The sequence below is a fragment of the Aythya marila genome, assembly GCF_965140915.1.
Source record: "Aythya marila genome assembly, chromosome: 29".
NCBI lineage: Eukaryota > Metazoa > Chordata > Aves > Anseriformes > Anatidae > Aythya > Aythya marila.
Genome location: NC_139070.1, coordinates 538,512 through 565,008, shown reverse-complemented (window position 1 = coordinate 565,008; position 26,497 = coordinate 538,512). Strand labels below are relative to the sequence as shown.

Below are 26,497 nucleotides of genomic sequence, written 5' to 3'. Positions count from 1 at the left end.
GAGGAGCTCCTGCAGATACCTGATACCTCTGATCCTGATTTTTATATTTAGAAATATGATGTATGTCACTTTTGTTATGAAGTGGTGGGGAAAATGCAGGCGTTTTAAGGACTGCACACCAGTAGACCTTATCTGGTTCTTCCAATAGCCAGACGAGGGGGACGGTGCATGCAATAAAAACCTGGGGTTGCTGCAGGCTCTCATCAGCCTTGATGTGACTGACTGAACTGCCATACTCCAACATAGCTAGTGGCTGCTCTCCAGGAATCCCTGTTTTCCAAAAGATTTTGCTTTGCATATCAGGATGGAGCTTATAAATCTGCTTCTCCTCTGTTTTTATCCTTCAGGATTACTACAGCATCCCGTTCCCTACACCCACCACCCCGCTGACTGGAAGAGATGGCAGCCTGAGCAGCAATCCGTACTCTGGTAGGGGAAAAGGCAGAGCTGGCTGTGTGTCTGTTCAGGTGTTTTTTCCAAACACACCACTGCTGCTTGGTGGTTCCCTGCGCCGTGGTCCACTGGAGCTATGTCAGCCCCAGCCTCCCGTGCTGCCTTTGGTCTGGAGCACTTTTCTCACTAGCTGAATTCCTCACGTCTTTGGTCACGTGGAGGCGTGTTACCAGGAGGATGGGGATGTGGGAGAGGATGGGGCTGTTGGAAAGGGAGTGAGGAAGGGCTGGAAGTACCCACACGGCACAAAACTGGGGAGCTGCTTCTCAGGCAAGGCAGAGATTAAGCAGTGAGCACTGCTTTGAAGGCACATGGAGTGAAAATATAAAGAAAATTGGGATGGAATATCTGGAGAGATTTGGTTTCTATACCATGCAGCAGTCTGAGAGGAAGAAGGGCAATTGGGATCTGTCAGATTTAAACTAAATGCCCAGCAGGTGGTTGATCTCTCATTGACCTTGGAAGGTGCTGTTTGTCTGAACTGCTGATTCACAGGGCGAATTAGAGAAAGGAGGCCTGTGAGCAGCAGTTGCTCTGAGCCTTTACATGCGTTGGGAATTGCTGCACTTTGTGGATCGCTCCTGTTCCAGCACGGCTTCTCCCCTGCTTCAGCGGGAGCTTGTTTGTGCAGAAGTGTTTCTGCCTGGCACGCCGAGGCTGAAATCCCAAGCTCAGAGCACAGGGCTGCTGCTTGCATGATTTGCCAAGTTAACATCGATGATAATTAATGTGTGTGGCTACCCTGGCCTTGCCTGTGAGCTGGGGCAGTGCTGAGAAATTCACTGGCTTTACTGTGTGAGCTCTGAATAGGGAGAGTGTTTGCGTGGAGGAGCCAAGCAGGTGCTCCTAAAGAAGGGCAGAGGGAGGCTTCCCCGCTCCCCGCAGCCGAGCCCAGACAGGGGAGAGAGGAAGCGAGGTTTCCGACGACTCCCTGCGGGCTGCTGGCCCTCCGCAGTGACATTTGATTCAGTGCCACCAGGCAAGAAGGAGGGAGGTGGGAGCCCTGCTTGCAAAAAGGGGCCATTCACACATCCTCAGCTGGAAGATACTTGGCTCAGCTCCTCGAAGAGCTGTTTGGTGTGAGGACAGGGCCCCCAGGCTGCCTGGGGCTGGTTTGGGGAGCAGTGTTTGGGGTTGCACAGAGGGCACTTGGGATACTCCAGCACCCCAGCACTGCTCCTGTGCAGGTGGCTGGCAGCAGGGGTTATGCAGGGCTTGGAGGTGGGCTGGTGTTGGGCGTTGCAGCTCCTTGGTTCAGCTGCTGTGGGTTTCCTCTCTCTGCTGAAGTTCTGCCTGGCAGTGGATGGGCGAGCAGCACAGCCTCACCAGTACCTATCTGGCACGTCACACTGGGGTCTGAGGGCTTGCCTGCACAGCAGGAGGGGGGTTGATCCGTGTCGCTCTTAGCCCAGAGGTGACACAGCCTTCTGATGAGCTGCAGTGGGCCAGGATTTGGTGCATCTGATCCTCACTCCCCTTTCATCTGTGTTCCAGGTGACTTAACAAAATTCGGTCGAGGTGATGCCTCTTCCCCCGCTCCTGCAACGACTCTGGCCCAGCCCCAGCAGAGCCAGACCCAGACTCACCACACCACGCAGCAGACGTTCCTGAACCCAGCGCTGCCTCCTGGCTACAGTTACACCAGTCTGCCGTACTACACAGGGGTACCAGGGCTCCCCAGCACCTTCCAGTACGGGCCCGCCGTGTTCCCTGTGAGTTCCCCGGAGGCAGGACTTGGCGTTTGGGTCAGAACACCTCAGCAGAGCTGCTTCTCACTCCTTTCCTCTCCTTTCTTCAGGTTGCTCCTACCTCTTCCAAGCAGCATGGTGTGAATGTCAGCGTCAACGCATCAGCGACCCCTTTCCAGCAGCCCAGTGGCTATGGCTCCCACGGATACAGCGCTGGTAAGAGACCTGGCCAGGCATCCTTACCTCAGCAGAGTTGTTATTGTGGGGTTTGTTCGCAGTCTCCCTGACTGCGTGAGGGCACTGCTGCCTTCACATCAGCAGCATCCAGAAGGGGAAATGGCCTCGGTGCAGCTCACGTGTGGTTTGATTCCTCCTCGAGGAGGCCCAGGCTTGTTCTGCATTCACAGGCCTGGTGTGGCTTTGAGGTGCTCAGAGTATTTCATGCCCTCTGAGACTCGCAGCTGCACGGCTGGGCCTTAGCTCACACCAGAGCTGAAGCCACTGAGTTATTTTACTATGTACATGTGATCGATAAATCAACGGTTACTCCAGATCTGAGCCTGGGAGCTTGTTTGACTCCTGCACTTGGCATGCTTTCTAGAGAAGCGTCCTGTCCCGATTCTAAGAAGCAGGGTGGCGGTGAACCTGCCACTTGTCTTGTTTCACTGGTCAGCATCAGCTGATTGAGAAGGGCCTGCGTTTGGATCTGTCTTCCAGCCTCTAGATTCCAGTTGTGCTGCCTTTTTCCACTGCATTAGAGCCTTTTAGGACTGAGAACCTTTTAGGACTGTTTTCTCGTCACAAAGATACTTCAGCTCTGCAGCAGGTCACCTGAAATAACTTTCTGAGAAAGCAGAACCTGATTCTTTCAAATCTTCAACACTTTTTGCATGCCTTAAATGATTGCAGAGGCTTTTGTCTGTATCCCCACCTTTTAGAAACACCAAGCATCAAATGTGGGCTGTGTGTCCACGTTGCCAGTTGTTGCACCAACCCCATCAGCCTACAGTTGTCGCCGTTGCCTGTTTCATGGCCAAGGAGCTCGCAGGCCCTTCCTGCCAGTGCATCATGCTCGGGGCGTTGTTTAATTTGCTGCATCCTCTCAGCTCTTCTCAGAGTTCTTTTCTGAGCTTTTCAGGAATTCGTGTTTCTCTGAGTGGCAACAGGCCCCTGACTTTATTTTTTTTCTGGATGCTTTCAGAAACTACCATTGTTCAGAGGAAGAGTTTGCCCTGGTGCTGGCACGCTGCACCTTGGCCTTGCCAAGGCTCTGCTCCCTGGGGGATGTCTCCCAGTCTTGGCAGATCACTGGGCTGCTCCCTGCCTCCCCATGCTGGCTCTGCCAGCAGCAGCTCCCGCTGACCCCTAAGGCTGGTGTTTCCTTCTCCCCAGGTGTATCTGTGACATCCAGTAACACAGGCGTGCCGGACATCTCGGGCTCTGTCTACTCCAAAACTCAGGTGGGTGCCTGCCGTGCGCCGCTTTGCTGGGGAGCTCAGGCACTGCCTCCCTGGGTGAGGAGGGGTCTCCCCTTGGAGCCCCTGGACAGGGAGAAGGGGAACACTTGGCTTTCCCTCACTTAAAACAGTTCTGAGCCGAGGGAGGGCTGTGGGTGGAGAATCGGTGCGTGCTCTGCACCAGGCACCGGCTCCCTTGCCAACGACTTGTGTTGGGAAGGGGAAGCGTCCCGGTGCCTGGCCTTACCCCGCCGCTGGCCTCTCCCCCTCAGCAATCCTTCGAGAAGCAGGGATTTCACACTGGAACCCCGGCAGCCTCCTTCAACCTGCCTTCGGCGCTGGGCAGCGGCGGCCCCATCAACCCCGCGACGGCGGCGGCGTACCCCCCCACCCCCTTCATGCACATCCTGACCCCGCATCAGCAGCCCCACTCGCAGATCCTCCACCACCACCTGCAGCAGGACGGGCAGGTAAGCGCCCCCCCTGCCCCAGGGGTACCTACACCCCTCGCTGGGGTATCTCTAGGGCTCTCGCTCCCCCCGGCCCCCCCCCTCTCCCTCCCTCCCTCACGCCCCGCAGCGGACACATGCGGACACGCGGTGACACGCACATGCACATACACACAGGGCCGATGAGGACGAGGTGAGGAAGGCCCCGGGGTGCGCTCCGCTGGGGGGTACTCGGCACAGCCCCTTGCTGCTGGGCTGTACCAGGTACGGTCGGGTAGTGCCCCTTCACGCAGACATGCCTGGTCCGTCCTGACCTCCCCGGTGCTCGGAGTGGCGGCTCCGCAGGCCCTAAGGCAGTTCTAAAGGGGTTCCTCGCCACAGCCACGACCCCGCCGTAGCTTTCAGGTCTAACCGTGGATTTCTATTGTCATAGTTTGTCCCTTTATTTTACATATCCTGGTACTGCAACAGCTTCCATATTTGCAGATGATACTGTGCTGCCAACGCCAGCAGGAAGATCAGGTAATGAACCTCTCTGATAATGCATTGCACTTGCCCTGGGGTCTCCCCCCGCCCCTAAGGCCCCCCAGGCTCACGTAGCCCCCTCCGTCCCCCCCCCGTGGCCCCGCCAGGCGAGGAGAGAGGCCCGCAGTCAGTATGTGCACACACACACACCCGCGCGCACAGACACACACCCCCGTGCTCATCCCCTTCCCCTCTCTCCCCCCGCGGTGCGGCCAGGGCCCTCGCTGCCGCCGCTGCTCCGGAGGACGGCACCAAGGGGGGGGGACAGCGGCACGGCGCCGGGGTCTCCGGTTGACCACCCGGGAGCCGGTGCCGGAGGCCGCGGGGAGCTTTGTGCTGGGCTGAGGCGGCTCAGCGAGGAGCCGTAGCCCGCAGCGCCCCGGGGCCAGCGGTGCCAGCGTCACCCTGCGGAGCTGCCCGGGGCTGGGACCCCAGGGATGGCAGCGCCCGCGCCCCGGTGCTAACCCTCTGCTTCTCCTCCTTGCCCCCCCCCCCCCTTCCCCGCAGAGCGGCTCCGGGCAGCGCAGCCAAGGCAGCTCCATCCCCCAGAAATCCCAGGCCAACAAGTCTGCCTACAACAGCTACAGCTGGGGCGCCAACTGAGGCCGGGGCGGCCCTCGCCCACCACTTGCTTCCGGATGAGTCCCACGGAGCCGACGCCGACGGATGCGGGGAGGAGAGCGCCCTGCGCGGGGCAGCGCCTGGGCCCCCGCGGCCCCCGGGCAGGGCAGGGCGGGCCGGCAGGCGGCTCCGCATTGTCTGTTTTCAGCCACCTTTCCTGTTGTATGTAATATAGAATTTGTATTTTTTCTTTTTTTTTTTTTTTTTTTTTTCTCCTCCTCCTCCTCTCTCTGCATTCAGATTCTGAATCGTTTGCCGTAGGGGCCTTTTTTGGTTTTTACTCCTTTCTCCCTCCTCCCCCTCCCCGCACCTCCTGCTGCCCCAGAACCTCTCGGATCCAAAGGAGTGGAAGCTGCGAGTCGCCTACAGCAAACCCCCTTATTATTAGGAATAAGAACAGTAATTGATATGAACAGCATTGTAAGATGAATTAGTTGAAGTGTTTTTTTTGTACCGTGTTCTAAATTTAATGGATAAATGTGTCTTGTATATAAAAACAAAAACCCCACGCCGTCCTCTAGTTCTCTCATTTCCGTGCCCCCGCTGCTCTCTGCGACCACCCCCAGGAGCTGGGGAGGGCCCCCCCCCATTTTCTGTTCTCCCTCCGCGGGCCCCGAGCGCAGGCCCTGCCCCCCCGCACGCTGTAAGTATCTCCTGCTTCTCCTTTACTTTTGGTCTTTTTTTTTTTTTTTTTTTTTTTTTTTTCTATGCAGTCCAGATCTTGTATTTTTCAGTTCAAACCGCTCACTTCAACTGCAGCCCCCGTGGGGGTTATTTACTGAAGAGAATAAAGATCACAAAGCGACGTGTGTCCTTTCTCATCCCTCCCTGTGCCCTGGGGGGGCAGCGCTGGCCCCAGCCCCCCGGACCCCCCCCTCATGGGCCCCTTCTCCCCTCGGGCCCCCGGGCTCCCAGCACAGGGACGTCACCGCCTGGCCCTGCTCCCCCTGCCTCTGGGGGCCGTGCTCTGGTGTTACTGGGGCTACTGGTGTTACTGGGGCTGTTGCTGGCGGTGTTACTTGGGTTACTGGTGTGTTACTGGGGCTGCTGGTGTTAGTGGGGTTACTGGGGCTGCTGCTGGGGGTGTTATTGGGGTTACTGGTGTGTTACTGGGACCACTGGTGTTAATGAGGTGGCTGCTGTGTTACCGGCGTGACTGGGGCTGCTGCTGTTACTGGTGTGCGGTTACTGGGATTGCTGGTGTTACTGGTGCTACTGGGACAGCTGCTGTTACTGGTGTGTTACTGGGGCTGCGCCCCCCGACAGGCCCCAGGCCCCCTCCGCTCCCGTCCCCTCCCCACAAGCGCCGTGGCGGGGGGGGAGGCCCTGGGCCCGGTCCCGGTCCCGGTCCCGGTCCCGGGGGCGCTTTGCGGCGGCGGCGCTTTACGGCGGGGCCCGATGAGCTTTTACGACGCCTTCCGCGGCTTCTTCGGGCTCCCGGGGGGCCGCAGGTACCGGGGCCGGGCCCGGGACCCCCTCCCGGAGCCCCCTCCGGGCCTCCCCTACACCCCCCCGGCCCCCTCTGCGGGCCCCCCGTTCCCCTTCCCGGTCTCAGCTTCCCCCCCCCCGCAGGCCCCGGGAGCCGCTGTTCGGGGGAGCGCCGCGGGACGAGGACGAGGACGAGGCCGCCGAGGGCCCCCCCCGGCCGCCGCCGCCCCCCGATGGTTTCGGCTTCGGCTTCGGCCCCGGGGGGGCCCTCGAGGAGCTGTTCCGGGACGCGGCCGAGCTCCTGGGCTCCTTCGGGGGGGCTTGGGCCGGGCCCCCCCCGGCCATAGGTGGGAACGGGACCGCAAGGGGGGGCCCCGAGGCCCGGCCTCACCCCCCCTCACCCCCGGTTGTGCCCCGCAGAGCCCCCCCTGCCCGGCCCCGGCCCCGGCCCCGGGCGGCCGCTGCGGGACTCGATGCTGAAGCACCCGGACAGCCCCGAGGGCTCCCGAGACCCGGCCCGGCCCTGGAGCCTCCTCCCTGAGGTACGTGGGGGGGGGCCCTGCCCTGCCGGGGGGGACCCTCGGGTGGCAGAGCCCCCCCCGGGTCCCGGCACCGGGCTCCGGTGACCGGTGCCCGGCTTTGCCTTGCAGCTGGAGGACGCTTGCCCGGCCCCCCCGGAGCGCAGGGAGGACCGAGGTGGGTGCAGGGGGCACCTCTCGTACTGGGGGGGGTCGGGGCCGGGCGCCCCTTCCCCGCGTTCACCGTGCGGCCCCCCCGCAGATCTGGACTCGCAGGTGTCCTCGGAGGGGCTGGGCACCATCCTGCGGCCCCACGAGCCCCAGCCCCGCTCCTACTTCCAGAGCGTCTCCGTCACCAAAATGACGCTGCCTGACGGGGTGAGTGTGCTTGGCACCGTGCCATGGCGTGGGTGTCCCCGTGCCATCGTGTAGGGTGCCCCGTGCCATGGTGTGGGTGCCCCGTGCCACAGTATGGGTGCCCCGTGCCATGGCATGGGTGCCCCTGTGCTGTGGTGTGGGTGCCCCGTGCCATCATGTGGGTGCCCTGTACCATGGTGTGGGTGCCCCCTGACACCTTATGGGTGCCCCATGCCATGGAATGGGTGTCCCATGACACCTTATGGGTGCACTGCGCCATGGTGTGGGTGCCCCATGGCACCTTATGGATGCCCTGTGCCATGGAATGGGTGCCCTATGCCACCTTATGAGTGCCCAGTGACCCCGTGTGGGTGCCCCATGCCACCTTATGGGTGCCCCGTGCCACTTTGTGTGTGCCCCGTGCAGGCGGTGGAGGAGCGCCGCACGGTGCAGGACAGCCACGGCCGCCGCGAGACGACTGTCACCCTGCGGAGGGGCACCCAGGCCTTCGTCAGCACCACCACGGAGGACGGGCAGGGCAAGGAGCACCGCGAGGAGCTGCTCGGCGTGGACGACCGTGAGTGGGGCGCCGGGGAGGGGGACAGGAGGGGTGAGGGGAAGGGGACAGCGCCCTGCGAGCGAGCCCCCCCTGCCCTCCAGGGGAGCTGGCGCAGTTCGCAGGCACGTGGCCGCCGCACGACGAGCTCCGTGCGCCCACCCTGAGCGACCCCTCGGCCGTGCTGGGCAGCTTCTTCCGTCGCTGGTTCTCCGGCTGGTAGCCCTGACCTCCTGCTGGCCACCCCCAGTACGTGAGAGGGGTGTGGGGGGCACAGGGGGGGGCTTCCTGGCTCTGCCCAGGGTGGGCGCAGCCCCTTCTCACCGCCCGTTTTCCTCGCAGCTCGGCCAGATCCTGCAGGGATGCAGCGGCTGCACTGGGGGCTGCCCCCGTCCCCCCTTCTGGGGCACCGCCAAGTTTTGGGGGCAAACATGTAGATGTGTACAGAGCAATAAATCTATTTATGCTAACAGTGGTGTGCGAGGCTCCTTCGGGCACAGGGTGGGCTGCGACCCCCCCAGATTTGGAGCTGGGGGTCCCACTGCAGCTCCGGGGGCTGCCCTGTGGGTGCAGACAGCCTCAGGGCTCCTCTGCCGTGGCCCCGTGCCCGCGCTGCTCCCTGCCTGCCTCCCCCGGGCCCTTCTCAAGGGCCTTGGGAGCACTTCCAAGGCCTTTTCATTAGCGCTGCCTGCGGTTGTGGCTTGGGAAGGGACCCGGCGGAGGAAAGCAGCAGCTCTCCAGCTGGGGAGGCTCCCACACCGGGACGCGGGGCAGCACAGACTTACACGAGCCAGGACTCGGTGCCCTGCAGCCACCGGGGGATCCTCGGGGGGCTCCGGCACCGCAGGCAGGGACGGGTGGGAGCAGGGACGCGGCTGCTGCCCACAGCCCCACGCGGGACTCTGGTCCCTGCGAGGCGTCTCCCTGCTGCAGCTCGCAGCCCTGATTGGTGTAAAGTCTGCGTGTTATCATCCACCCCAGCCCGGGGCTCATAAAATGCCCCAGGGAGCCGGTGCTTCTGCCACTGCCCCTGCCTGGCCGGCCCCATGGGCTCCACGTCCTTCTCGAAGAGGGCTCAGGCCCTGCTCCGCGTCCGGAACCAGCTCCTGCGGGAGTGCCTGGCCGAGCTGCTGGCCGTCTTCGTGCTCATCGTGAGCGGGGCACGGGGGCTGTGGGGGGGACAGGGCCGGGGCTGAGCGTGGGGCGGCCACCACTGGGGTCCTGCAGCCCCGCGGCTGCGCTGTGCCCCGGGATGGGGATGGGATGGGGCTGCCTGGGGGGTGGCCGTGCCATGACTGACAGTGACCCCAAACTCGCCTCACCCTGGTGTGAACCCTGGTCCCACGATGCCCGATGCACCCTCTGCTGCGGGCGCTCCGGTGTGATAAGGAAACGGGCGCTGCCAAGAGTGCCTGAGGGCGCAGAGCTGGGCGACGCGTGCCTTGACGCCTCCTGCCCCAAGGCAGGCAAAGGTTGGGCTCCAGAGCTGTGCTGGGCACTTGGGATGGATCCAGCAGCGGTGAACGTTGGCACCGCAGCTCTGCCAGCGCCCCCCAGCCCTGAGGTCTCCCTGCAGAAGCTGGTGACTCAGTTACTGATAATGTTTTTCCCTCATCATCGAAAACGTGAGTGAGGGCAGTAACCACAGTCCTGCCTGGCCCATCCCGCGTGGGCAGCTGGAGCCCAGAAAATGGGGGAGCCCCACGCCCAACCATGCAAAACCACGGAGACTGCAGGGGAAGAGGCACCGGGGCAGCGCGTGGCACGGGGTGGTGGTGGTGGTCCTGACAGTGGCCGCAGCGTGGGGGGGGACCACGGGTGCTGTGCAGGGGCTCAGCGAGGGGCCGGGGGTGTGGAGGCGGTGGTGGAGCCGTGCCCCTCTCCCCCAGCTGATCACACTGAGCGGCTCGGCGCAGATGGTCACCAGCTCCGGGACCAAGGGGAACATCCTCACTGCCTACCTGGCGGGTGCCCTGGCCGTCATGGTGGCCATCTACACGGCGGGGGGAGTCTCTGGTGAGGCCGGGGTCCCTGCGCTGCTGCGGGGGCTCTGTTCCGTGCTCCCTACGCTCGTCCCTCCGGCACCAGGCTGCTGCCGGCTCAGATCCTTCAGGCCCCCAGCTCCCAGCCCCTCTTCCCCGCTCTGTTGCAGGGGCTCACCTGAACCCGGCTTTCTCCCTCTGCATGTGCCTGCTGGGGCAGCTCCCGCTGTGGAAATTTCCCATTTTCGTGGCCGTGCAGACCTTGGGATCTTTCATCGCCGCCGGAGCTGTCTACGCCCTGTACTATGGTATGCAGAAGCCCACGTGCACCCCAGCGCTGTGGGGACAGGGTGTGCACGGGGCAGGCGTGCTGCCGGGGTCCTGGCTCTGCCTGTGCCCCGCACCGAGGGGTCACCGGCCCGCGTGCGCTGGCTCTGCCCCGCAGACGCCATCCAGTTCTACAGCAACGGGACCCTCGCCGCCTCCGGCCCCCTGGAGACCGCCTCCATCTTCGCCACGTACCCCGCCGAGTACCTCTCCCTCTCCAACGGCTTCTTGGACCAGGTGGGTGCCAGCCCCGTGTCCCCCCGCCGGGGCGCTGGCCCCCGTGGCGCTGAGCTGCCTGCCGGCCCCGCAGGTGATGGGCACGGCGCTGCTGATCGTGGGCATCCTGGCCATCACCGACGCCCGCAACAAGCGCGTCCCCGAGGGCCTGGAGCCGGTGGCCGTGGCCCTGCTGGTTTTCTCCATCGAGGTCTCCATGGGCTCCAACTGCGGCTGCCCCATGAACCCCGCGCGGGATTTCGGGCCCCGGCTCTTCACCTACGTGGCGGGCTGGGGCGCGGAGGTCTTCAGGTGGGTAGGGGGGGGACACGGGGAAGGGGTTGGGGGCAGCGCGGACGCCCCCACGCCCACGCTGCTCCCATCCCCAGCAGGGACAACGCCTGGTGGTGGGTGCCGGTGGTGGCCCCGCTGCTGGGGGCGGCCGTGGGCACGGCGCTGTACCAGCTCCTCGTGGCCTTCCACCACCCGGCGGAGGACGGCGGCGGGGCCCGGGGGGCCAAACGGGACAGCGGTGGCGGCGGCAGCAGCAGCACCGCCATCCCCCTGGGAGCCGGGCCCTGGGACAAGTGACAGCGGGCAGCGGCCACAATAAAGGAGCCCCGAGGCGGGCACCGTGTGTCTGTGCTGGGGGGCACCGGGCCGGGGGGGGGGCACCGGGAACGGGGGGAACCGGGAGGAGGGGGCACCGGGGGGGGCCACCGGGAACAGGGGGAACCGCGGGGGGGCACCGGGAGGAGGAGGGGGCACCGGGGGGGGGACACCGGTCATGGGGGGGTCACAACCATCGGCCCCGGCCCCGCTCCCCGCCGTGTCCCGGGGTCCCCCCCCCGGTCTCTCCCCGCCGCCCCCGCATCACTTCCGCCGCCGCCCGCCGACCGGCGCCTCCGCGGCCATGGGGCGCTGAGGCGGCGGCAGCGGCAGCGGGGCCGCAGCGGCCCCGGCCCCGGCCCCGGCCCCGGGCCCCCGCCCGGCCGCTCCCCATGGGCTGCGGGGCCGCGGGGCCATGGAGCGCTGCGCGGCCCGGCGGGCCCCAGGTGAGCGGGGCGGGCCCCGGTAGGCCCCGGCGGGCCCCGGTGGGTCCCGGTGGGCCCCGGTAGGCCGCTCTGGGCCCGGTGCGGCCGTTGCCCCGGCAACGCGGCGGCTCCCGCAGCGGCGGGGAGGGGAGGGGCGGGGCGGGGCGGGGCGGGCCCGGGGCACCGGCACCGGCACCGGCCGCGCGGGATGGCGCCGCCGGGGCGCGCCGCGGGCCCGCAGCCATGACGGTGCCCCGGGAGATGCCCGAGAAGTGGCCGCGGGTCCGGGGGCCCGGGGGGGCAGGTGGGTGAGGGACGGGGCTGCGGGAACGGGAACGGCACCGGGAACGGGAACGGGCCGGGGAGGGGAGGGGAGGGGGAGGAGGAACGGGGCCGCAGCGCCGGGGGGGCGCAGAGCAGGGCCGGGGGGCCCCGGGGTGCAGGGCCTGGGGCAGGGGGGGGGGATGCAGCCCGGGGTGGGGGGGTTCATGGGGTGCAGGGACCGGGCTGGGGCGTTGGGGCCGGGGGGATTTGGGGTGCAGGTGAGTTGGGGGGGGATAGGAGAGCCTGGGGGGGCAGTTTTGGGGCTGGGGGTGGCAGTTTTGGGGCCGGGGAGAACAGTTTTGGGGTCGGGGGGCTGTTTTGGGGTCGGGGGGCGGTTTTGGGGCTGGGGGGCAGTTGTGGGGTGGGGGTGCGGGGCTGAGGACGCGCTGTGTTGCAGAGGAGGAGCGGCGGGTGCGAGCCAACGCGCGGGAGTACAACGAGAAGTTCCAGTACGCGGTGAGTGGGGGGGGCCCCGGCAGCGCCCCCGCGGGGGTCCGGGGTCCGGGCCTTGCGCTGCCCAGCGGGTGGGTGCAGGGGGCTGGGGCGAAAAGCTGCCGTTTGGCCCTGAGGTGATGGTGCTGACCGGCCGCTAACGCCCTGAAGCTGCGGGGCCGGGACTGAGGGGGGGCATCGTGTGCTCCCAGGGGGTGACGCGGCCCCCATCAGGATGCTGACCCCCCCCCAGATCTGCCTGCGCCCCCTGCCCGGTCCTGGAGCAGCGAGGTCTGGCTAATTAACGAGCTTCCGGAGCGGCCGGGGGAGGGGCAGCGCTCACCTTGGCCTCCCCCTCCACGCTGGAGGTTATTTCTGGCTGCTCTGGACCAGGCCTTGCCTCGGCCTCACCGCCCGGGAGGCCCTGGAGGCTCTGGGCCTGGGAGGCCACCGGGGGGACTGGGAGCCACTGGGGGGACTGGGAGCCGCTGGGATGCTCCGGAGGAGGAGGCCAACCCCGGGTACCGGCTGGCGGCGGAGGCAGAGGAATTGGCTTCTCGAGGAAGATGCCACAGCGTTGGCACTAGGGCAGGAGCCAGGGGGATGGGTTTATATCCCCAAAATCGGGGGGGAGCTGTGCTGCAGCCCTGCCCCAGAGCGGTGCTGGGAGCCACGGGGCCTCGGCGACTCCTGAGCCTCCCTTCTTGCCCGCTCCGTCCTCAGAGCAACTGCATCAAGACCTCCAAGTACAACATTGTCACCTTCCTGCCTGTCAACCTCTTCGAGCAGTTCCAGGAAGTGGCCAACACCTATTTCCTCTTCCTCCTCATCCTGCAGGTGAGTGCTGGGGGCCGGGGGCGATGGGAGCCCCCACGCTGTCCTTCCTGGGCCGTGCAGACGGGGCCCCAGGGCACGTCCTGGCCCCGGGGAGCTGCAGAGTTGGTGGCGTGGGGCCGGGGCTTGCCCTGTCCCTGTAACTCCCTCTCCCCGTCCCCAGCTGATCCCGCAGATCTCTTCGCTCTCCTGGTTCACCACCATCGTGCCTTTGGTTCTTGTCTTAACCATCACAGCTGTCAAAGATGCCACCGACGACTACGTGAGTGCTCCCCGTGCGCCCCTCTCCTGGGGCTGCCCACCCCGTGTCGGGCACGGGGACGTGGAGCTGGGCGGGGGGCTGTGAGCCTGGGTGGGTGCACAGGGCTGGGTGGTGGGGGCGATGCTGGGGCTGTGGTGGTGGGGGGGGGAGGGCAGAGGATGCAGGACCCCATCCCCGGTGTGGCTGACGCTGCTGTCTCTTCCCTTCTGCGCCCAGTTCCGCCACAAGAGCGACAACCAGGTGAACAACCGGCAGTCTCAGGTGCTGATCAGCGGAGTGTGAGTGTCACGGGGCCAGGGCCGCTGGGGAGGGGGCACGGGACCCCCACGGGATGCAGCCCCCTCCGGAGGGGCGCGGGGAAGCGCTGCTGCTGGCTCCCGTGTGACGCCGCCCCGCTGTCCCCCTGCAGCCTGCGGCAGGAGCAGTGGATGAACGTCCGCGTTGGGGACATCATCAAGCTGGAGAACAACCAGTTCGTGGCAGTGAGTTTGGCCCCAAAATGAGCATGGCCCTGGCTGGGCAGCGCGCGGGGACACGGAGGGCTTTCTGCTCACGCTGCTTTTGTGCTCCTTTGTCACCTCGGTGCTGAGACCGCAGGGTTTCCTGAGGCTGGAAGTTGTTTTAGGCTGTGTTTGAGGTCTGGGGGTTAGTCTGACACGGGCACTTCAGGCAACGGCATCCAAGTCAGCTCCAGAGACCCTGCTGGCCTTACCTTCCGTAGGGCAGGGCTGCAGCGGAGGGCCAGGAGCTTCCCCGAGGGAGGCCGAGGGGAGCCCCAGCGCCAGCGCAGCCCTTTCAGCGTGTCTCTCCCGACAGGCTGACCTCCTCCTCCTCTCCAGCAGTGAACCCCATGGGTTGTGCTACATAGAGACCGCGGAGCTGGATGGGTAGGTAACTCCCCCTCTCCTTGGGTGCCGGCGATCCCTGGGCCTCGGGTCGCAGGGGAAGGCAAGAGGTAGGAGTGAGATCAGGCTGAGGGCAGGGTGGGAGCTGCCGGGGGCCCAAACTGGGGGAGTGTTCGTGAGTTCCTCCCTGCCAGGCTGTTGCTAACCCTGTGCAACGCCTCCTTACCCACAGAGAGACCAACATGAAGGTGCGACAAGCCATCCCCGTGACCTCGGAGCTGGGTGACACCAGCAAGCTGGCCCTGTTTGATGGTGAGTACCTGAAGGCAGCGCGCTGCGATGGGGCAGCTCGTGGCTGTCCTCCTCCGTCACTTGGCTTGGGTCTGCCTTGCTCTTGGAGAGACCAGGACCATCCGTGTGGTGCTGCAGTCCCGTGGCTCAAAATGGGTCTCTGGGGAGGGTGCTGGGAGCATTGGGATGGAGCTGGAGCTGGAATGGAGGTGGAGAAGGTGCTTTAGAGCTGAGCTGTCCTCTGCGTCCAGGTGAGGTCATCTGTGAGCCCCCCAACAATAAGCTGGACAAGTTCGGCGGGACGCTGTACTGGAAGGAGAACAAGTACCCCCTGAGCAACCAGAACATGCTGCTGCGGGGCTGCGTCCTGCGCAACACCGAGTGGTGCTTCGGCCTCGTCATCTTCGCAGGTGGGCTGGGACGGCCCCGCACCGCTGCCCCCCCGGGGAGGGGAGAGAAGAGAAGAGGAGGGGACCCACCGACAGCTTTCCCTCTCCCCAGGTCCCGACACAAAGCTGATGCAAAACAGCGGCCGGACCAAATTCAAGCGGACGAGCATCGACCGGCTGATGAACACGCTGGTGCTCTGGGTGTGTGGAGAGGGAGCTCTGGGGGAACCCGTCCCTGACCCGGCCGGGGCTCTGATGTCCCCTCCCGGCCCCAGATCTTCGGGTTCCTGGTGTGCATGGGTGTGATCCTGGCCATCGGCAACGCCATCTGGGAGCACGAGGTGGGCGTCTGCTTCCAGATCTACCTGCCCTGGGACGAGGGGGTGCACAGTGCCTTCTTCTCCGGCTTCCTCTCCTTCTGGTCCTACATCATCATCCTCAACACCGTGGTGCCCATCTCGCTCTACGTGAGGTAGGGCAGGGGCTGTGGGGCTGGGCCGTGGGGGTGCGAGGGGCAGGCGCCAGGAGCGGGGCTGCCCTCTGGGGAGGGGAGATGGGGATGGAGACCCCGGGGCAGGGCTGCGTGCGCGGGGCGGGCGCGGGCTGCTCTCCTGGAGATGGGCCACGTCTGCCCTTGGGGATACCCCAAGACCTGAGGCCCTGCAGGTCCCTCGGGGCCCCCCCTGGCTGTGTCTGTCTGGCTGCTCATCTCTCCCTGCCCTGGCTGCATGCTGGTTATTTTGCTCTGCCCTCCTGCAGCTCCCAGGCTCCTGCACTGTCCCCTTCTCTCTCTCTTTTAATTTCTCTCTCTTTTCGTTCCCCAGCATGGGTTCTGTCACCCTTAGCCCCGAGGTAAGAACGTGTCGCCCCCACCCCTCCCACTAGCTCATTGCTGTCTGCCCTGGGGGCTGGGGAGGGGGTTTTGGGGCACGTAGGTGTGTGAGAAGCTCGGGGAGCCCTGCGAGCTGTCCCCTCCGTGTCCCTGCTGGCGGCTGTTGGCAGGAGTGGGTGCGGGCCAGCCCCGGGGAAGGGCGCGGGAGACAGAAAGCAGCTTGGGGCCCTGGGTGCCAGGGTGCCCCCGGGGCTGGGGGCCTGGGGTGGGCGTGCGTGTGCCCATCGCTGGCTCAGCAGAGGGTGCTGCCCTCCCCGGTGACACCTGGCTGTGCCCCCCACGCAGCGTGGAGGTGATCCGGCTCGGGCACAGCTACTTCATCAACTGGGACAAGAAGATGTACTGTGCCAAGCGCCGGACGCCAGCCGAGGCCCGGACCACCACCCTCAACGAGGAGCTGGGGCAGGTGGAGTACATCTTCTCCGACAAGACCGGCACCCTCACCCAGAACATCATGGTCTTCAGCAAGTGCTCCGTGAACGGGCACAGCTACGGTGAGCACTGGGGATAGGGATGGGGCTGCCTCGGGGCGTGGGTGCGCCGGCTCCTCTTCTGCAGATGCCTTGGGGCAGCCGTTTCCTTCTCCTGGGGGGGATGAGGGGATGAGGGGGGCTATCTGCAGCGCCGTGGGGCTGTCCTGTGGCACTCCTGGGCGTGGGTACCAGCAGGACAGCAGCGCTCGCTCCCTGCCTCGGTTAATTCCGTGCCCTGGTTTGCAGGCGACGTGCAGGACATGCTGGGTCACAAGGCAGAGCTGGGAGAGGTAAGGGCGCTTCAGGGCCGGTGCCTGCGGTGCTGGTGGCCGTGTGTCACGGATGTCACCCTGTCCTGTCACCCTGTCCTCTCCCCCTGCCAGAGGCCAGAGCCGGTTGATTTCTCCTTCAACCCGCTGGCGGATCCACGGTTCCAGTTCTGGGACCCCAGCCTGCTGGAAGCTGTCAAGCTGGGGGATCCCCACGTGCACGAGTTCTTCCGCCTGCTCTCGCTCTGCCACACCGTCATGTCCGAGGAGAAGAGCGAAGGTGGGCGAGGAGGGCAGCACTGCCTGCCCAGCTCGGGAGGGGCACCGGCCCTGATCCCCGTGCTGTCCCCTGCCCCCAGGGGAGCTGTTTTACAAGGCTCAGTCCCCGGACGAGGGGGCTCTGGTCACGGCCGCCAGGAACTTCGGCTTCGTGTTCCGGTCCCGCACACCCAAAACCATCACAGTGCACGAGCTGGGCCGGGCCATCACCTACCAGCTGCTGGCCATCCTGGACTTCAACAACATCCGCAAGCGCATGTCTGTCATCGGTGAGCTTCTGGGCACAGCGCCGGGGCTGCGGGAGGGCTGCAGTGGGGCTGGGGTGCTTGGCTCTGCGAGGTGCAGGGTGGCTGTGGAGGAACACGGCTGGGGCCTGGAGCAGGAGCTGCTCCTGCAGCCCTGAGCCTGGCAGCTCGTCCCCTGCGTCCCACAGTCCGCAGCCCCGAGGGCAAGATCCGGCTGTACTGCAAAGGCGCTGACACCATCCTGCTGGAGCGCCTGCACCCCGCCAACCAGGACCTGACGAATGTCACCACTGACCACCTGAATGTGAGTGGGGCACGGGGCTGGGAAGGGCAGGGGGGCTGCCCAGAAGCGCTGAGCCTGGGCTGTGCCCCATCCTGGGGGGGGATTAGAGTCTGGGAAGGCTGCTGAGGTCTGCCTCAGCTTCAGCTGCTTGCAGGAATATGCCGGCGAGGGGCTGCGGACGCTGGTGCTGGCCTACAAAGACCTGGAGGAGAGCTACTACGAGGACTGGTCTGAGCGGCTGCACCGAGCCAGCGGGGCCCCCGAGGCCCGTGAGGATCGCCTGGCTCGGCTTTACGATGAGGTGGAGCACGATATGATGGTGCGTGGGCTGGGGGACTGGGCTGGGAGGTGGCTGGGGGGCTGCCCGTGCTGACCCCCTGCCCGTTTGGATCCCACAGCTGCTTGGAGCCACGGCCATCGAGGACAAACTGCAGCAGGGGGTCCCTGAAACCATCGCCATCCTGACGCTGGCCAACATCAAGATCTGGGTGCTGACGGGGGACAAGCAGGGTGAGCCACTGCTGCTGGGGGGCTACCGGTGGGAGCTGAGAACCCCCATGGGCTGGATCCTGCCGTGTAGAGGGACACAACCCCCGCTCAGTCCCTGGCTCCCTGTCCCCAGAAACAGCTGTGAACATCGGCTACTCCTGCAAGATGCTGACCGACGACATGACCGAGGTGTTTGTGGTCACGGGCCACACGGTGCTGGAGGTGCGCGAGGAGCTCAGGTGAGGGCAGGGGGGCAGACAGAGGACACCCGTGGGGCACAGCTCTGCATGGGGAGCTGGGGGGTATTAGGGTACCCCGAGTAGAGCCCCCCCCCAACCTCTCTCCCCTCAGGAAAGCCCGGGAGAAGATGATGGATGCGTCACGCTCCATGGGCAACGGCTTCTCCTACCAGGAGAAACTCTCCTCCACCAAGCTCACCTCGGTGCTGGAAGCCATCGCGGGCGAATACGCCCTGGTCATCAACGGGCACAGCCTGGTAGGGCCCGGTGGGGCTGGGCTGGGCGCCCTGCCTGCCCCTGCTCTTGTCCCCAGCTGTCCCCACGCTCTCCTTGCAGGCCCACGCGCTGGAGGCGGACATGGAGGTGGAGTTCCTGGAGACGGCGTGTGCCTGCAAGGCCGTCATCTGCTGCCGTGTCACGCCCTTGCAGAAAGCCCAGGTGGTGGAGCTGGTGAAGAAGTACAAGAAGGCCGTGACCCTGGCCATCGGGGACGGCGCCAACGACGTCAGCATGATCAAGAGTGAGTCCTGGAGCCTGGCGAGCCATGGGAGGGACGGGTCCGTCCTCGTGCTGTCCTGGCGCCTGCTGGAGCCCCCGCCCTTGCCTCTCTGCATCGTGCAGGAGCACAATCCAGCCTGGGGGGAGCTGTCACTGTCCCCTGTGCTCCTGGCAGGACCGCGTCACCCCACGTCTCTCTTTCCACAGCCGCTCACATCGGGGTGGGCATCAGCGGGCAGGAGGGCATCCAGGCGGTGCTGGCCTCCGACTACTCCTTCTCACAGTTCAAGTTCCTGCAGCGGCTGCTCCTCGTGCACGGGCGCTGGTCCTACCTACGCATGTGCAAGTTCCTCTGCTACTTTTTCTACAAGAACTTTGCTTTCACCATGGTCCACTTCTGGTTTGGCTTCTTCTGCGGCTTCTCGGCACAGGTCAGTTTCTGGCTCCGTGCTCATCTCAGGGTCTGTGCATGGGCTGCGCCCTCAGAAGCGTGCCCCGGCCCTTGGGGCTCCTCATCCTGCAGCAGCAGGCAGAGCCCGGGCTCCTTCTGGAGCTGGAGCAAGGCACCGTGCTCGGAGCCCGTGTCCCAAGGGCTGCCAGGTGGTGGCAGCAGCACCCTGCGCTGCTCGGGCTGGGCACCCACAGGCGCTGGGGGTGGCTCCCACGTCCCCGCTCTTTGGGGACTGTGGGCACGGGGATGCGTGGGCTGGCTCGGGCGTGGGGCACGCGGGTCTTGCACCCCCCTGAGCCCCCTGTCCCACGCAGACCGTGTACGACCAGTACTTCATCACGCTGTACAACATCGTCTACACCTCGCTGCCTGTGCTCGCCATGGGCGTCTTTGACCAGGTACAGTGGGGAGCGACGAGGCCGGGGGGTGTCCGGGGGGCACAAGGAGCTGGTGCTGCTCTGCAGGGGCTGCGGGGGCAGCTGTGGGAGCTGCCCAGGATCCGTGCTGCCCCCGCCTGGTGTCCTGCGGGAGGAAAGGCTGCTCCGGGCTGCGCTGGGCTGGGCTGTCCTCGGCCCTGCTGCTGGCGGTGGCAAAGGCTGGCTCGGCCCCAGGCTGCCTGGGGCTGGAGGGAGGTGCCCAGATTGCTGCGTGCCCTCAGGACGTGCCGGAGCAGCGGAGCATGGAGTACCCCAAGCTCTACGAGCCCGGGCAGCTGAACCTGCTCTTCAACAAGCGGGAGTTCTTCATCTGCATCGCCCAGGGCATCTACACCTCCGTGCTCATGTTCTTCATCCCCTACGGCGTCTTCGCTGACGCCACCCGTGACGACGGTGCCCAGCTGGCCGACTACCAGTCCTTTGCTGTCACCGTCGCCACCTCCCTCGTGATTGTCGTCAGCGTGCAGGTAGGGAGGGAGTCCTGAGCTGTGCCGGGAGGTGGCCACGCACCGAGGGCACGTGCAGTGTGGGGCCTGTGGCCCTGCTCAGGGCTCCCTGGCTGTCCCTCGAGCCTTGCCTCCTCCTTCCCCTCTCTGCCAGATCGGTCTGGACACGGGCTTCTGGACGGCCATCAACCACTTCTTCATCTGGGGCAGCCTGGCAGCCTACTTCGCCATCCTCTTTGCCATGCACAGCGATGGCCTCTTCCAGATGTTCCCCAACCAGTTCCGCTTTGTGGGTGAGTCCGGGGGGGGGCCGAGTGCTGCTCTCCCTCCGTTTTGGGGCCCTCGGGCAGGGCGCTGTCCCCACCAGGCCCCGGCTCACGCCTCCCCCCGCCAGGTAACGCTCAGAACACGCTGGCTCAGCCCACGGTCTGGCTGACCATCGCCCTCACCACTGTGGTCTGCGTCATGCCTGTCGTTGCCTTTCGCTTCCTCAAGCTGGATCTGAAACCTGAGCTCTCAGACACGGTAAGCCCCCGGGGGGAGCGCGGGGGGGAGCGACACGGAGAGCTGCTCTGCTCCCCTTGTTCCCTGACGGTGCCCCCGCTCCCTGCCTCTGCCCCCAGGTGCGCTACACTCAGCTGGTACGGAAGAAGCAGAAGACCCAGCACCGCTGCATGCGGCGCGTGGGGCGCGTGGGCTCGCGCCGCTCCGGCTACGCCTTCTCCCACCAGGAGGGCTTCGGGGAGCTCATCATGTCGGGCAAGAACATGCGCCTCAGCTCCCTGGCGCTCTCCGGCTTCGCCGCTCGCCCCAGCGCCAGCTGGATCGAGACCCTGCGCAAGAAGAAGGGCGGCGAGGGCAGCACCGCCTGCAGCCCCAGCGGCGCCCCCGACAAGACGCTCAAGGTGTGAGGCTGGGGTTGGGGTCGCGTCCCCTCCAGTGCGGCTGAGGGGGGGTCCAGCCAGCGCCAGCCTGGGGCCTCCCCCCATCCCGTGCCCTCTCTCCACGCAGCCATGAGCCAGGCCCCTCCTGGGGGTGCCCTGGGGGGAGCAGGGGCTGTGCGGGCCCGGGTGCTTGAGGTTTGGAGGAGGCTGGACTGTTGCAGTGTAACCAAAAAAAAAACAAAACAAACTCTTCCCTGTCCCTGCGCTGGACAGACGGACGCTGCCCCCCCGCCCCCCCGGGGCACTTCTCTATCAGTATTCACCTCCACAGCGTGCAAACACCCCGATCACACGCGAATGTATCATGCCAGAGCCACCACCACGGGCAGGGCGTGGGGGGCCAGGGGGCAGCACCCTGCACCCTGCCCGCTTCCCCCCACCCCTCACCCACGTGTCTTCTTTTTATATAAAAAAGGAAAAAAAAAAAAAAAAGACTACAAAAAGGAAGAAAACCCCTCCAAGTTTACAGAGCGCCTCGTTTCTCTCAGCGGTGGCACAGCTGGTTAGGGAGAGAGCACGGGGACGGGGACAGGGGGCAAGCTCCCTGTGGGTGCAGGGGACGTCGCTGTCCCCTCTGCCACTCACTCCCGCGTGGGCACAAAAGGGAGAGGTCCCCGCAGGAGAGAACCCTTCCAGGGTGACCCCTGGGCCAGGCTCTCGGGGCACGGGACCCCCGTGGGGCGTGCGGTGGGAAAGGGGAAGCGGCCCCTGGCGCCTTCCTGCTTTCTGCGGGCAGGAGCCCGAGGCCCTGTGGTGTTTGCAGGCTGCCGTGATTCACTCCCACGCCGGGGGCTTGCACAACCCTGGGCCTCCGCTTCCTTCTCCTTTGCCTTGGGACCTCTCCCTCCTCATCCTCGCGGGGCACCCACCCCCTCCCCAGACAGCCAGGACCCCTCTCCCGTGGGGACCTCGTGGCATCGTCCCCTCCCCTGTGCTGCCCCTTGGGGCTGGATCTTGGGCCTGGGGGGCCGAGCAGGGGGGGGACACCCGGGGGATGACCCCATCCCCTCCGTGCCCTTCCCCGGGGCCGCTTTGTTCCTTTTCGGCCTTCTGGGAAGGCGGCGGGGCCGGGGGGTGCCGGCCCCCGGGACCTCTCCGTGCTCATACCAAAGAGGAAACAGTTCAGGACCGGCTTTGGCGGGGTCTAGAGTCTATTTTTGGGGGCGTTTGGGGTTTATTTTCTGGTCTTCTCGGGGTGGGGAGGGGTGGGGACGGGCGGGGGCCGAGGACCGTCGCGTATAATTTATTACACATTTCTATACTTGCCGAACTGTATCATTTTATGGGTACACAGAGGAAAATAACCAGCTTTTTATATGCATATATCTATATCTATATATAAATGTTCTCAGCAGCTTCTGCCGTGTCTCTGGTTCCTGGCCCAGCGCCGGAGGTGGGGAGGGGGAGGAACGGGGCGGGGGGGGGGGGGCGCAGGTGCCGCGGGACCAGGTACGGAGCCGGGACCCCCCCCCCCCCAGCTCCCGGTCCCGGTGGGGGGGGGGGGGTGGCAGAGGGTCCGGGAGGGGGGTGGAGGCACGGGGGGGTGGGGGGGGGGGGGCGGATCCGCCCCGCCCCCGGTGCACGTGCGGCCGCCCCCGCGCCGGTTTCACAACCGCGGGCCCCGGCAGCGCCGCCGGCGGCTCCCCGGGTGCGCTCCCGGCCCGGGGCCCGGGCGCATGGCGGGGCCGCTGCTCCCCGCCGCGCTGCTCCTCGCCGCCGCCGCTGCTGCCGCTGCCGTGCCCCGGCGGCCCTGCGGCCCCGTGGGTGAGTGCCTCCCGGTACCGGCACCGGGAGCTGCAACGGGAGCTGGGGGGGGGACGGGACCGGGGCTTCCCGCAGCGCCCCCACCCCCGGTAGCGGCTGGCGGGGCCGCTCCGCTTCTGTCCGGGCGCTGTCCGGGGGGGTCCCGGTGCTCCCCGCCGCGGTCACGGGGCTGGGAGCTGCGGGAAGGCGTGCCCGGGATTACCGGCCCCGGGAGAGCAGCGGCGGGGGGGGGCCGGGGCTGGGAGTGGTGCTGGAGGGGATCGGGGGGTGCCCTGGGGACTCGGGGGGGTTCTGAGGGCACTGGGGGGTCCTGAGGGCTCTGCGGGTCCTGGGCACTGGGGGTGCTGAGCGCCGGGGGTCCTGGGGGCTCCGGGCACTGGGGTCCCTGGGGGTCCTGGGCTCCAGGGGCGCTGGGGGTCCCGGGCGCTGGGGGTCCCGAGCACCGGCCCCGCTCCCCGCAGGGGGAACTTTCGGAGCCGCCCGCTCCCTGCTGACCTTTGCGGCCGCCCCGGGACTGAGCAGGGGCAGAGCTGCCCTTGGCGGCCTGCCTGGCCCCGTGCTCAGCCCGGCGGCCTCGCTGCTTAACCCCTCCGGCACCGCCTGCGGCCCCCCCCTTCACCCCCCCCCAGGCCCCTGCTTTCCTCCAGCCACGCTTCCACCTCCTGGGACCCCCGTCCGCGACCCCCCGGCGGTGCCCGGCTCAGCCGGGGAATTGCCAGCTCAGCAGGAGCTGGCGCCCGCTCGGCGCTGGCCGCAAATATTGACACTGAGCGGCCTCCGGGTGCAGGCAGCAGGTGGACAGCGAGGGGGGGGGACACTGCTTAACCCCCCCCCATCCCCGCCTTGCTCCCAGGGCTCTCGCAGGACACGGTGCTGGGACGCCCGGGAGCCAACGTCACGCTGACGTGCGGGGCCGAGGGGCCGCTGAACGGCTCCGTGGGCTGGAGGACGGAGCAGCGGGCGCCGGCGGGGGGCCGTCGGCTGGCGGGGGGCCACGCGCTGCTCCTGCAGCGGCTGCAGGTCGAGGACGCGGGGCTCTACAGCTGCCACGCCGGGGGCCGCACGCTGCGCACCCTGCGGCTGCTGGTGGAAGGTGGGTCCGTGCCAGGGCAGGGGCTTCCCCGGAGCATCGCCTGCTCTGGACACCCCCCCACCCCACCCTGTGCCCCTGCTCGCTCACCCCCCCAGTGTCTTCCTGCCTTGCAGAGCCCCCCGAGACCCCCCACGTCTCCTGCTACCGGCGCAGCCACGACAAAGACGTCCTGTGCGAGTGGCGGCTGCGGGCGAAGCCGTCCCCGGGCACGCGGGCGATGCTGTGGGTGAAGCGGAGGTGAGTGCGCTCTGGGGTACCCAGGGGGGGTCAGCCCCCCACCTGTCCGTGCACCCCCCTTCCCCACGAGCCCTTTTCCCGATCCCAGATGGGGCCACCCCATCCCCGGCCGTGCCGCGTCCCCGCAGGTTCACGGTGGAGAACGCCACGGAGCAGCGGTGCCGCTTCTTCTCCAAGGCACAGAAATTCGTCTGCCGGGTGAAGGTGCCCCCCGGCGTGGACGACAACAAACCCCTGGTGGTGTCCACGTGCGTCCGCAACGCCGCGGGCGGCTCGGCCGGCGAGGACAAAATCATCACCCTCAGCAGCATCCGTGAGTGCCAGCTCCCCCCTGCGCCGGCCAAACCGCGCGGTGCCGGTCCCTGAGCCCCCCCTGTGCCCGCAGTGAAGCCGGACCCCCCCCTCAACGTGACGGTGGAGGCGCTGGAAAAAGCCCCCCAGCGGCTGCGTGTCACCTGGACCTACCCCTCCTCCTGGGACCCCCGCTTCTACTGGCTCCGCTTCCAGGTCCGCTACCGCCCCGAGCCCACCCCGACCTTCACCGAGGTGAGCCCCCACCCCGAGCGGAGCAGGACCCTGGGGCCGCTTGGTCTGTGCCCCCCAACCCCCGGCTCACACCGCCCGTGTCCCCGCCAGGTTGACCAGGTGACGAGGACGTGGCTGGACATCCGCGACGCCTGGCGGGGCACGCGGCACCTGGTGCAGGTGCGGGCGCAGGAGGAGTTCGGGCACGGCGCGTGGAGCGAGTGGAGCCACGAGGCGGTGGGCACCCCGTGGACAGGTACGGGGGGGGGGGACGGGGACGTGCGTGCCCCCACCCAGGCTGTGCTGTGGTCCCCGTGTCTCATGGACCTCTCACCTTGCAGACCCCAGGGATGTCACCGAGATGGGGCCCTACAGCTCGCAGGTAGGATGTTGCGTGGTGCCACCCTCACCCCCCCCAAAATGTCCCCCTGCTCGGAGCTGCCCCGTCCCACCGTGTCCCCCCCGCTGGCTCTTGCAGCTCCCCACAGAGGATGGTGCCTACGGCTACGGGGCCACGCTGCCGCCCGAGCTCTTTGAGGACGACGCTGCTGACGGCGATGGAGGTGAGGCGAGGGCTGGGGGCTTTGTGAGGGGCTGCCCCCCCCCAGTCCCGCAGACGAGCCCCTGTCCCCTCTGTGCCACAGGAGCTGTCCTGGAAGCCAGCACCCACTCCGTCGCCTACCCCTACCCCTTCCTGGTGGCTGGGGGCAGCCTGCTCCTGGGCATCGCCCTCTTCATCGCCATCGTGGTGAGGTGAGTGCTTAGGGTGGGGGGCACCTGGGGGGGGGCCCGGCGGCCCTCTCTGACATAGGGCTGCTCTCCCCTCCCGCAGGTACAAGCAGACGTGGCGGCTGGGCGTGCGGCGGGGGGCCAAGCCCACGGGCGAGGGGCAGCATGCGCTGGTGCCCCTGGGCCCCCCCAGCCCCAGCTCCCCGCTCAGCGCCACCCCCCTGCTCCCGCCGGCCACCCCCCCTGCGCCGGGGCCCCTTCACGTCACCAACTTGGACTATTTCTTCTCGGGCAAGTAGCCGGGGGGAGGACGCTGGCAGACACCCATGGGTGAAGCTGGGGGAGAAGCGGGGGGGGCCCGGTGCTGGCAGCTCTCCCAGCCCCCCAGCGCCCTCCCCAGGCTCTGGGGCTCGAGCAGCCCCTGCAGAGCGGGATCGGTGCCACCCCCATGGGGAACCGACCCCGGGGGGGGCCCCAAGCTGGGTCCCGGGGGGGGGGCAGCTCTGGGGCCACGGCCAAGCTGGGGTGGCCGGGGGTTAAGGCGCTGGAAGTGCCGGAGCGTGAGAACGGGGCCGCGCTCGCCCCAGGGCTGGGTTTGGGGTGGTGGCGCCGAGGGTCCCGTGGGGAAGGGCTGAGCCCCCCCCCCCCTCGCGCCCGGTGCCACGGGACTGGGAGGGCCTGGCTGGATCAGCACCGTCCCTCCGCCCCTCTGGCCCTGTGCAAAAGTTTATTTTTTTTTGTTTTTAAAGCACGTGTCGGGGCCACGCGGCACAACGCGCCTCCGAAATAAACGCCTGGTGTTTTAACAGAGCAACGAGGATGGTTGGGGAGGGGGGGGTCTGTGCAGCTCCTGTTCTTGGACCGATACCGGCAGTGCTGGGGGGAGGCTGGGCTGTGCACCCCCTTCCTCTGCACCCTACGCCACGTACCCTCATGCCCTGCACCCCGGGGCCGTGCCCCCAGCAGCCCACCCCGCGCCGCGTTGTGCAAGGCCCTGGGGAGCTGCAGCTGTGCCCGGGCAGGAAACCGCAGGGCGAGGGGAGCGGGTGCCCGAGTGCCCTGGGGACGCCGCGTTCCCCGTGGGCCGGCCCCGCTCTATAAAAAACACAGCAGGATGCAGGGGGGGTGCGGGGCGGGGGACATGGGGACCCCCAGGACCCCTACCCTAAAGGCAGGGGGGCTGCAGTCCATGCTCGCTGCCCTGGCTTTGGGGACT

At 66.7% G+C, this 26,497-nt stretch overlaps 5 protein-coding genes across 16 annotated transcripts in view; all 5 read left to right on the top strand.

The window, feature by feature from the left end:
- The window catches only part of UBAP2L (ubiquitin associated protein 2 like), a 29,286-nt gene extending 23,322 nt beyond the window's left edge, over window positions 1-5,964 (top strand). For 3 of the 10 annotated variants that reach the window (XM_082780718.1, XM_082780720.1, XM_082780721.1), the window contains exons 23-29: window positions 348-429; window positions 1,948-2,165; window positions 2,252-2,357; window positions 3,534-3,601; window positions 3,871-4,068; window positions 4,519-4,569; window positions 5,080-5,964. In XM_082780718.1, coding sequence (XP_082636844.1) covers window positions 348-429; window positions 1,948-2,165; window positions 2,252-2,357; window positions 3,534-3,601; window positions 3,871-4,068; window positions 4,519-4,569; window positions 5,080-5,175 — 819 coding nt within the window. In that variant the 3' untranslated portion in view covers window positions 5,176-5,964. Of the gene's footprint in view, window positions 1-347; window positions 430-1,947; window positions 2,166-2,251; window positions 2,358-3,533; window positions 3,602-3,870; window positions 4,069-4,224; window positions 4,312-4,518; window positions 4,570-5,079 lie in introns of those variants that run through there. The other 7 variants (XM_082780726.1, XM_082780724.1, XM_082780719.1 and 4 more) reach the window with 4 other exon arrangements.
- Window positions 5,965-6,555: 591 nt separating this feature from the next.
- On the top strand, window positions 6,556-8,522 carry HAX1 (HCLS1 associated protein X-1). The gene is made up of 8 exons (XM_082781038.1): window positions 6,556-6,644; window positions 6,766-6,968; window positions 7,042-7,163; window positions 7,272-7,317; window positions 7,402-7,517; window positions 7,923-8,073; window positions 8,157-8,301; window positions 8,395-8,522. The coding sequence occupies exons 1-7, from the start codon at window positions 6,592-6,594 to the stop codon at window positions 8,273-8,275; spliced, it is 810 nt and encodes a 269-aa protein (XP_082637164.1). The 5' UTR covers window positions 6,556-6,591; the 3' UTR covers window positions 8,276-8,301; window positions 8,395-8,522.
- A 576-nt stretch (window positions 8,523-9,098) lies between these two features.
- On the top strand, window positions 9,099-11,168 carry AQP10 (aquaporin 10; the record flags this gene model as incomplete). The annotated part of the gene is made up of 6 exons (XM_082780996.1): window positions 9,099-9,203; window positions 9,942-10,068; window positions 10,205-10,342; window positions 10,480-10,598; window positions 10,672-10,889; window positions 10,970-11,168. 6 exons carry the CDS (start codon window positions 9,099-9,101, stop codon window positions 11,166-11,168), a joined length of 906 nt encoding a protein of 301 aa, XP_082637122.1.
- A 322-nt stretch (window positions 11,169-11,490) lies between these two features.
- Window positions 11,491-22,100, top strand: ATP8B2 (ATPase phospholipid transporting 8B2). Of its 3 annotated transcripts, none has more exons than XM_082780856.1 (27): window positions 11,491-11,632; window positions 12,333-12,391; window positions 13,091-13,204; window positions 13,365-13,463; window positions 13,680-13,741; window positions 13,873-13,945; window positions 14,280-14,350; window positions 14,541-14,620; window positions 14,851-15,009; window positions 15,101-15,189; window positions 15,264-15,460; window positions 16,166-16,374; window positions 16,600-16,643; window positions 16,737-16,902; window positions 16,982-17,170; window positions 17,335-17,450; window positions 17,584-17,748; window positions 17,828-17,939; window positions 18,052-18,157; window positions 18,270-18,414; window positions 18,494-18,677; window positions 18,863-19,086; window positions 19,421-19,504; window positions 19,765-20,010; window positions 20,144-20,282; window positions 20,384-20,514; window positions 20,613-22,100. In XM_082780856.1, exons 1-27 carry the CDS (start codon window positions 11,602-11,604, stop codon window positions 20,898-20,900), a joined length of 3,582 nt encoding a protein of 1,193 aa, XP_082636982.1. In that variant the 5' UTR covers window positions 11,491-11,601; the 3' UTR covers window positions 20,901-22,100. The 3 variants fall into 3 exon arrangements, with proteins under 3 accessions (XP_082636982.1, XP_082636981.1, XP_082636980.1); XM_082780855.1 differs by lacking the exon at window positions 11,491-11,632 and adding an exon at window positions 11,829-11,915 and having other exon boundaries at window positions 18,058-18,157; XM_082780854.1 differs by lacking the exon at window positions 11,491-11,632 and adding an exon at window positions 11,829-11,915.
- Window positions 22,101-22,551: 451 nt separating this feature from the next.
- Window positions 22,552-26,091, top strand: IL6R (interleukin 6 receptor). Its single transcript, XM_082780692.1, has 10 exons — window positions 22,552-22,697; window positions 23,551-23,790; window positions 23,904-24,027; window positions 24,156-24,340; window positions 24,413-24,573; window positions 24,664-24,808; window positions 24,894-24,934; window positions 25,031-25,115; window positions 25,197-25,305; window positions 25,385-26,091. Exons 1-10 carry the CDS (start codon window positions 22,610-22,612, stop codon window positions 25,578-25,580), a joined length of 1,374 nt encoding a protein of 457 aa, XP_082636818.1. The 5' UTR covers window positions 22,552-22,609; the 3' UTR covers window positions 25,581-26,091.
- Window positions 26,092-26,497: the final 406 nt, after the last annotated feature.

Excerpts from the sequence above, each read along its gene's own strand:
- HAX1 (XM_082781038.1), top strand. The coding sequence starts at position 6,592 with ATGAGCTTTTACGACGCCTTCCGCGGCTTCTTCGGGCTCCCGGGGGGC. Across the intron at positions 6,969-7,041 it reads CGGGCCCCCCCCGGCCATAG|AGCCCCCCCTGCCCGGCCCC; the intron begins GTGGGAACGGGA and ends TGTGCCCCGCAG. Across the intron at positions 7,164-7,271 it reads CCTGGAGCCTCCTCCCTGAG|CTGGAGGACGCTTGCCCGGC; the intron begins GTACGTGGGGGG and ends TTTGCCTTGCAG.
- IL6R (XM_082780692.1), top strand. The coding sequence starts at position 22,610 with ATGGCGGGGCCGCTGCTCCCCGCCGCGCTGCTCCTCGCCGCCGCCGCT. Across the intron at positions 24,935-25,030 it reads TGGGGCCCTACAGCTCGCAG|CTCCCCACAGAGGATGGTGC; the intron begins GTAGGATGTTGC and ends TGGCTCTTGCAG. Across the intron at positions 25,306-25,384 it reads TTCATCGCCATCGTGGTGAG|GTACAAGCAGACGTGGCGGC; the intron begins GTGAGTGCTTAG and ends CCCCTCCCGCAG.
- ATP8B2 (XM_082780854.1), top strand. The coding sequence starts at position 11,855 with ATGACGGTGCCCCGGGAGATGCCCGAGAAGTGGCCGCGGGTCCGGGGG. Across the intron at positions 16,644-16,736 it reads ACAAGGCAGAGCTGGGAGAG|AGGCCAGAGCCGGTTGATTT; the intron begins GTAAGGGCGCTT and ends TCCCCCTGCCAG. Across the intron at positions 20,283-20,383 it reads CAACCAGTTCCGCTTTGTGG|GTAACGCTCAGAACACGCTG; the intron begins GTGAGTCCGGGG and ends TCCCCCCGCCAG.